The sequence below is a fragment of the Brassica napus genome, chromosome A7 (genome assembly GCF_020379485.1).
Source record: "Brassica napus cultivar Da-Ae chromosome A7, Da-Ae, whole genome shotgun sequence".
In the NCBI taxonomy this organism is placed as follows: domain Eukaryota; kingdom Viridiplantae; phylum Streptophyta; class Magnoliopsida; order Brassicales; family Brassicaceae; genus Brassica; species Brassica napus.
The window spans coordinates 3,811,333-3,820,907 of NC_063440.1; the positions used below are offsets into that span (position 1 = coordinate 3,811,333).

The window sequence follows — 9,575 nt, forward strand, 5'->3', positions numbered from 1 at the left end:
GCAAATTTTGCATACCCGAATTTGGCATGACAAAGAGATTTTGGGCTTCACGTTATCTTCATGTGGCTACAAAATCAAGACTCAATATAAGAACCAAAAGCTGAGATTTAAGAATAAATGTCATAAAAAAATTCTACAATAATGAAGCCTTTGTGCTTCGGCAAGCCAAAAGTGGAAAAAGCTGCCAACAATCTCTTAATATGATCGGCTGAGACGGAGATCATCACTGTGGCGTCGTTAACCGATGTTTAGAATTACGTCGATTGGAGAACTTTTTCAGGACGGATGGTAAATAAGGTTTATGCAGGAGAATCATATATATATAATGAGGTTCAAATCCAGACTAATCTCAAATCAAATATCTGCAATATCATGAAAATTACAGTTGGAATTTCCCTAAATAATATAAACTGCTGTGACAATAGAGACCATATACAATATGTTAAACCCTCTTGATCATCCACCAGAATCTCAAGTTATTATGATAAGCTTGCAGTTCCTTTAGCATTTGCTCAGAGAAGGTCGAGGACTAAGAGACAGAGAAGTGGCTGAAGTGTAGAAGAGTTGAAGTGAAGGAAAGACTCTGAGTGAGAGAGAGGGTCTTAATAATTAATATTATGTCGTTTTGGGTTTACATTATGGCTACTAAATTCACGTTATGTGTATGGGAAACATTAAATAATTAATCAAAACTCTATCTTCTTATCTTATCTTCTCTCTCTCCCTTTCCCATTTCTGTCACGTAGATAAACCCTAAATCTTAGGGCTTATCATTGGTATCAGAGCCTAATCATCCCGCCTAAGCAAGATTTTAACTCCGATAGGATCTCTGCGCTCGAGGGTAGCGTGGCTAGCATCCTAGATGAGCTGCAAGAAGCGTTTAAGAAGACTGACCAGCAATTCATGGAAATGGAGAAACGAGCTGAAGAACATCACCTCCAGTCCATGGCGTCGAAGGAAAAGCCATCGTTCCGTTAACGTCTGATGACCCCGGAAACGCTAGATCTAAGAATGGGGTAGCCGGCGAAGCTCCACGGGTCATCGTTGAAGGATCGAACAACCAGACTGAAGGATCTCAAAAACGTGTTGACACGGGCTTGCTCGCGTTACCACAGACGGCGATTCCTCTCAGATCTGCCGAGATGAACACCCCGAGCTACAGAGGAGGATCCACAAGGTACTCTTCGCATCAGAAGAACGGATCTTCTCCAAAGAAGCTTGAACTGCCAGAGTTTGAAGCAAAGAATCCTGATGACTTGATCTTCAGGGTTGAGAAGTGTTTTAAGGTGAATCAAACGGAGGAGGATGAGAAGTTGTCAGTGGCTATGGATTGTTTGGTGGGTTGTGCTGTGACGTGGTTACAGATGATACAAGATCGCGAGGAGCTGTTGGATTGGAGGGATTTCAAGATCAAACTCAAGAGGAGATTCAAAACCACGAAAGGAGGAACCATACTCAGTCAAATGCTTCGTCTGAGACAAACGGGCACGATTTCAGAGTATAGAGAGAAATCTGAGGAGCTTTCTGCTGAAGTACCTCATGTTCCAAATGATGTGCTTGAAGAGATTTTTCTACATGGGATGAAGAGAAGCTTGAGGGAGCAGGTATTTAGGTTGAGGCCCATGGGAATTGACGAGATAGTGGATATGGCGACAATCATAGAAGAGCAGGAGAACGAGAGACACTTCTATCATTCGAGGCCGTTCCAGAGAACAAATTCAGCACCGGCTCTGAACTCCCATCAGAGGAATAGCAACTTCAGCCCGGGAACACAAGGAGATCACACTCCAGCCAGGAAGTCAGTTGATTCTACTCGAGAAAATAAGGGTTCTGATCAGAGACGTTCAGTTCAGAACCTATGTCGTTACTGCGGGGAGCGTTATTTCACTGGCCATCGCTGCAAGACTTTCCAAAAGTATAAATTCCTAGAGGTGGAGGAGGAGTCTGAAGGAGTAGATGAGTCGGAAGAGGAACTGGTAGAAGAATCAGAGGCTCAAGCGAAACAAGAGCTACAAGTTCTGCCGTTAGAATCCATGGCCGGGCTGTAACACCCCAAAACCAGCCCAATTAAAATTTTTAAAAGCTAATGGGTTCTCTTCAGCCCAACTAGAAAACCCTAGGGTTTTCCCTTTCCTCACCTTATAAAAGCAAGCCTCCACCCCTTAGCCTCCCATCAGAAATTGAGAAGCGAAGCCCTGCAGAGAATTCCCGGAGATCAGAAGCCCTAGCCGTCGACTCCTTCTCTCTTCCACGCGCCGCCTCTCTCCTCCTTCTCTCTCTTCGCCGCGTCTCTCCTCTCTCTCTTTCTCTCTTCGCCGCGCCTCCTTCTCTCTCTCTCGGCCGCGTCTCTCTCTCCTCGCCGTGAACAGCCGCGAGTGGTGGTGGTGGCCGCGTGGTGTCCTAGACCTCAGATCCCGTTTCTCTTACCCTCTATTCTCAGATCCAGATCCAGATTTAGGCTAAGGTGAGGTGTTCTATCCAGATCTGTTTCATGTTCGTTTATATTGTTGAATGGGTTGCTAGGATTGATTAGATCCTGTTTGTTGTTAGGATGATAGATCATATTGCATCAGGACTCTCATACTGATTAAGAACTTTACACGAACTGGTTCAATGATGATTGTGATTGAGTGATTGGTTGTTAGATGATCTGTTGTTTGTGATTGAGAGCTAGGATGGTTAGAAAGAAATGAGCGTAGGATCTCAAGAGAACTGTTAACCGGTCTGGTTAGATGAATGAGAGGATATCCATGACTGATTGTTAAATGGATTGAGTGTGACACCGAGAACGGGTGGCGTCTAAAAAGGAAAGTAAGAAAGAGTCTAAGGGTTAAAGAAAAAGGAAATGATAAGAAAAAGGAAATGATGAGAAAAAGGAAATAAAGGGAAAAGGAAAGTTAAATGATTGAAATACGAACCACCGAGGAACTGGTGGGGAGTATGAGAAATGAATAGAAATGGAATACGAACCACCGAGGGACTGGTGGGGAGTATGGGAAAACGCGGCGGCCGTAGCGTTCAAAAACGGCAGGTTAAGAATAGAGGCGCCGGTAAGATTGAGTCACGCCGAGTCTTGGCGGGAAGGGGCCGTAATACACTGCAAAGGGTATAGACTACATCCAAGGGAACCGGATGCCGAGTGTACCAGGGCAGGCGGCTCCACAGGAACGCAGCAAGAAAAGGGGAGGGTTGGTCCGCTTGAGCTGTGTAGGTCCTAGAGTTATAGGATGAATGGAGTCTTAAACAATAAACCAAAATGTGTGAATTGAGCGATGACTGAGTTCATTGCACTGCTTGTTTTGTGAAATGAAACTTTAATAGTTAGTTAAGAAATGGGTGTAGTGACTAGTCGGTTCTCGTTTCGCATTGAGCGGTATAAAAGCTCATGGGGGAGGCTGGTCTAGAATCGCTTCACTGAGTATTCATACTTACCCCTCTTTTTCCCTCTCACTTTTGCAGAACTATAAGTGGAAATGTCGATAGTAAGAAAGGAAATGCACCTGAAACTCATGGGACCAGAAACGGGACACACGGAGATGTCGGGAAAGTAGACATGTGTGTCCTAAACCCCGCACCCAGGAACCCCGGTTGGAAATGGGGAAGGGGCGGGTGTTTCACGGGCTCACAACCAAAAGAACGATGAGGATCAAAGGTCACATTGGAGGTGAAGAAGTGGTGGTCCTCATCAAGAGCTTCGTGCAGTTTCATTGCTACCAGGGTAGTGGAGAAGCTAGGACTACCGGTAGTGGCCACACAAGAGTTCGGGGTGGCTATTGGAGATGGAAGAGTAATGACAAGCAGAGGAAAGTGTGAAGGGTTGAAGCTATACTTTTGGTCTGGGAATTCAAAGTGACCAAGTTTTGACGAAAGATTCCTATCTTTCCCATTATTTTCGATACTCAAGTGGGTCATTGTGGAAGAAGAACAGAAGAGGGGAAGAGGAAAATAGAAGAAGAGAAGTCGATCCAATCATTCCAACCTCTCTTCAAGTGAAATTTTGTTTCGTATAAATTATATTATTTAAGTTTTGACGCATATTATAATTATTAAAATAACATTTTAAACATAATAATTCTATTTATTAAATTGAGTAATTATATTTTGTTTTTAACATTCAGTTACATCACCATATTTTTATTGGATAGATTTATTGTATTTGATTTTGAGTGAAATTTAATTTGTATAAAAATAAGCTACCAATAATATTTAAATGGAATAATTTATATTTATGTATATATTATATAAATGATTATTTTATAAATTTTTAGTTATTACTAATAAATAAAGAAAATATAACTATATATTTTTAAAATGATATTGTATTCTAAATTGAGAAAACGGATATCTAAATCGGTGTAGGTGATTTTTACAAGTTTTTAAAAGTTAATTTAAATTAATTATTATTTTATATTTAACGTTATATCACGTTTTTATCATGTTTATTAATTAATGACACATCTTCCACATTCGAAATAAATTTTATATAAATGCATGTTGAGTTTTATATAATTTTATTTGACTAAAACTAATGACACACATAACTAAATACAAATATCAGACATATTCATCATGTGAAATATGAAAATTAATTTTTAATATCATTCTAAAAATATACTTACAATTATAGGTATTTTAGTTTAAGTTTATTGTAAACTTTGACAAAATTATATTGTAAATGAAATGATCTTTTTAGTTTTTCTGTACGTTTACTTAAATTATTTTAAAACTAATTTAAAAATTTCATATTAATTTATTTAACCATTGGTATTACTTGGTGTAATAATGTAATTATGGTTGTTAAAAATTTCCATTATTTTACTATAGCATAAAAATATATTTTATAATAGTTTATAATAATTCATATCTATATATTTATTACTCAGTAAAATTTATTTTTAAGAAAAGTTAAATCAAAGTAAATTGGGAAAGTATTGATTATAAATCTGTTAAAATATATTAAGTCATGTATTTTTATAATTTAAGACTTGCCAATTACGAAGATCCTAAATATATGGATTCCGAATTGTAGTGTATTAATTAAATTTAAGATTTATCATGAATTTGTTGTGAATTTATTTTAGGTAATTGTGTATAAATTAGGAAAAAACAATTTATGTTTAAAGATAAGATTAATTATTACTCCAGTGGCATTGATGCGTAAATAAATTGAATTTTTAGGGGTTAATTTATAAGTGTGCTTCTATTTTAATAAGATAGATGGAAATTCATTCGTTCTGAAACTGAAAAGCCAAGCGACGCAAAATACGTTTAATACGATAAAAATGTGTAATTATCAAAGATTAATGAGGTTTAAAAACATAAGCTTGGACAATAAAAGAAAAAAAAGAACCTTGGTAAATTAACACCACACACTTAATTATTCGAAACTAAACAGATTTTTTTTTTCATTTGTTTTTTATTCGGAGTTTGATTCTAAGCTTATGTATTCTTTGTATTTAAATAAAATAAAAAATATTATTCAGAAATCTTGCTTTAAATTTTATTTACTAAATATCCTGTTAAACTTGTGTGTTTATCACCTAAAAATTGATTTTTAAATTTTCTTTATCTATAAATTGATAATTTTCATATTAATAATACACACCTTTATTCGCAGATACAATTTTTCTAATTTCTTTATCATATCGTTGGGGAAAAATGATTTGTTACCGCAGGATATATATAGCTATGAAATTATTAATCTCGTGAATGTGAAGAAGTAATGAAAGTAGTCAGAATATATGGTAAAGCGTCTGGCCAATGTATTAACTTTGACAAATCTTCTTTATTTTTTGGTAAGAGGATTAATGCCACTACTAAGCAAGAGATTAAAGATGTACTTGGAATACATAATGATGGTAGGATGGGAAAGTACTTGGGAATCCCAGAAGATATTAGTGGCTCTTAATGTAAACTCTTTGCATTTTTAAAGGATAACCTGATGCATAGAGTAAATGGATGGACAGGTAGATGGCTCTCAAAAGGGGGGAAAGAGGTAATGATCAAATCTATTTTGCTCGCTCTTCCGACATACGTTATGTCGACATTTCTGCTCCCATTGGAGATTTTTGAAAACCTTGCTAGTGCCATTGCACAATTTTGGTGGAGTTCGAATCCACCGAAAAGAGGAATACACTGGGCGAAATGGGATAAGGTTTGTCTACCAAAAGAAGAGGGCATGATTGGCTTCCGTTTAATCTATGAGTTTAATCTAGCACTATTGGCAAAGCAATTATGGAGATTGGTTCAGTACCCTGATTCACTGGTTGTCCGAGTCTTGAGGGGCAGATACTATAGGATGACCTCGCCATTGGGAGCAATCTCTGCAAGTAGTCCATCATGTGTGTGGACAAGCATTTATGCCGCAAGGAAGCTTCTGCTTCTGGAGATTAGACAGAAGATTCATCCTGGTTATGAAGTCACGGTGCGGGAGGATCAGTGGATTCCAACGATACCTGCTAGATCAGCTACACCTGTAGCACCTGTGACACACCCGAATATGAGAGTTAGTGACCTCATTAACCAGGATTTGAAGAAATGGGACGTAGAGTTACTAGAGGATTATGTCCACCCCGCTGACATACCACTCATACGTAGTATGGCCATAAGCTCTACTTATCGCCGTGATACCTTCTGCTGGAAGTACACAAAGAATTACCAGTACACAGTCTAGTCTGGGTATTGGGTTGCTCAAAACCTGTTGAAAACAGAAGAGGAAAAAGAAATACTGGAACCAAATATCACTAAACTTCAAGCCTTTGCGTGGAAGTTGAAAGCGCCAAGGAAGATGTGCCATCTTATATGGCAATTGACAACGGGTCAGGTGGCAGTAACGAGGAATCTAGTAAGGCGGAATATGAGGTGCGATAATTATTGCCGAAGGTGTGGAGAATTAGAAGAATCTGTAACACTTGCAATATTTGAATGCCCTCCAGCACTCCAAGTATGGTCCTTATCAGCAACTCCTACAAGCCCAGGTATATTTCCAGTGGCAAGCGTCTACACAAACATGGACTATCTATTCTGGAGGAAGAATGAAATCTTAGAACCAGGCCAAGACAGGGATCCTTATCCCTGGATAATATGGTATATTTGGAATGCTCATAATGATAAACTTTTTCGGGGAATTAGCAGAGACCCATTGGAACTAGTTCGATACGCAGAAAGTGAATGTCAAACCTGGTTTAATGCAAATGAGATGATACCACCAGTAGTACAAGTCATCAATAATGAGGAAAGCCAAGTCTTAAGCTTGGGTAATATTTGTCTATTAGATGGATCTTAGACAGCTTTTGATCGCTATAGTGGATGTGGTGGGTCTGGATTGATAGCAGGGAGAACACACAACTTATGAGAACACGGAATTTCACTAGATGTGAATCAGCATTGCATTGGGAGGTAGAAGCACTGCGATGGGCGATGGAGAATATGCTTCAACACTCACCATGCCAGAGCTTTGGAACAGACTGCAAGGAGCTGATTGCAATGATAAAGGAATCCCAAGAGTGGCCAAGCTTCGCGACAGAATTGGAGAAGATAGAGACGCTGCAGATTTGCTTCCCGGACTTCAAAATCACCCATGTGCCACGAGTGCGCAACCAGTTTTCTGATTTTTTGGCTAAAACTGCTAGGACCTTTCATAGAGAGTTACTTTTCATTGGTTGTTCTATTCCGGTCTGGTTACCCAGACCACCTCAAACTTGAGTAATAGAATGGCCGTTCGACGTCAAGAAAAAAAAAAAAAAACTTATTAACCTCAGACATATGATTAGTACATTTCTTTTCTGTGTGTATTTAAATAGCTCCACACAACACTCTTTCCTAGAACCCCCAAAAAGGAACTCGAGAGATAGATATGGTTTTATCATGTCTCTATCTTAGACTATTACCTCGTAGACTTGTTGGATACAAAGGCAATTAAGATACATAAAGAAAACATGTACAGTTAACATGCATAATATCCACACATGTATTAAATATAAATAATATTGAAAAACTTTAAGAGATTATTGAGATAATAAAAATAGGCCTGACCATTTTACTCGATAACTTAAGAACCGAACCGAAATATCTTAAACTAGAACCGACATGAACTCTCAAATATCCAAAAACTTCCTATATTTCTATATCCAAATTATCTTAACCAAACCAAAACTGAATGTAGAACCGAACATGTACGCAAATATATATAACTCTTCATTATATATACATATAAATAACCAGATATATATAATTAAAGTTTAAAAATCTACTAAATATATCCAAAATTATTTTAAAAAACTGAACTGTTCAAAATTATGCAAACTATCCAAAATTATCAAAAGATATCCGAATACTTTTATCCAAAATATTTGAAATAATCAAAATTATTCGAGATTTTTGTCGAATCGTTCGAATTACACAATATTTTACCTGAAATAATTGATAATATATAACAATTATCGAAAATAACTAAACCACAACCAAAGGGCCCCACATTTATTTTTCGGGTATTTGCATGTTCCTAACATTACTATCCAAACAGATGCAAACCCAAAATTATCTGAACCGATTCGAGCAAGAAATTGTGGTTCTTACATGGATGCAAATATTTCCAAACCGAACTAACTGATATCCAAATTAGCCGACCCGAACTGATACCCTTAATGTTCATAGGTAAAAAACCTGTACAGTAAACATACATGACATCCAAATTAGGATACTCATCCATTAATCATCATTAAAAAGTAGTTTTATTTTCAAAATAAAACCTTGATGTTGTTTTTGTTTAAATATATCAAATCTGATAAAAATGAGGAAGTGTCTATATATATATATATATATATATATATGCATCTTGGGATTATGGATTTAGATTTTAATGTAACATGTTATACTTCTGAATTAGAACGAAATAAATTTAACTGCATGTAAAAATTTTGCAATTTAACAGTTGAAGCCATTTAGTTGCATGTCAGAATTTTAAATGGGAGGTTTTCTGAAAAAGACTATCAAATAATTGAAGGTCTCAACTAAGTTCACTAACACGTGATCGATTAAAAACGACAATGGGGTCAACGCTTATAAATGTTCAACTAGGTCCTCAAAACGTGATAAGAATCTTCAAATGCTTTTTCTATAACATAAGTGTAACATCCCGAATTGTGATATATGGAAAGATTTAAAATGATTGATTTGACTATTTATATCACCAAAGTTGACTTACCTTTTTCGTTACACATCTGTTTAGAACTCCAGAGTTAAGCGTGCTTGTGTTGGAGTAATGAAATGATAGGTGACCTATCGGAAAGTGATTCGTGATACCGTGCGAGTGAGGCCAAAGCACAGGAAAAGGTCGGGTGGAGATTGTAGGGTTAGTAAACAATGATTTTGAGCCTTGGAAATTTTACGCACCGACCATTGAAACGGGATGGGGCCCATATGCCGAGAGAACGGGAATGGGTGATCCATTAGCCGTGGGCGGTCGGGACGTTACAATAAATTTTGGGAAAAAACACATAATTCTTTTAGTATGTACAGAAGCAGAATGTTAAATCCCTTCTTTGCAGCTGCGAGACTCAAATCTGGTACCTGTA

The 9,575-nt window shown here is 37.3% G+C and overlaps 1 protein-coding gene across 1 annotated transcript; it reads left to right on the forward strand.

Moving 5' to 3' along the window:
• The first annotated feature begins 6,037 nt into the window (after positions 1–6,037).
• Positions 6,038–6,673, forward strand: LOC106359146 (uncharacterized mitochondrial protein AtMg00310-like). The gene has a single exon (XM_013798891.3). It carries the CDS (start codon positions 6,038–6,040, stop codon positions 6,671–6,673), a length of 636 nt encoding a protein of 211 aa, XP_013654345.3.
• The last annotated feature ends 2,902 nt before the right edge of the window (positions 6,674–9,575 follow it).

Excerpts from the sequence above, each read along its gene's own strand:
- LOC106359146 (XM_013798891.3), top strand. The coding sequence starts at position 6,038 with ATGTCGACATTTCTGCTCCCATTGGAGATTTTTGAAAACCTTGCTAGT.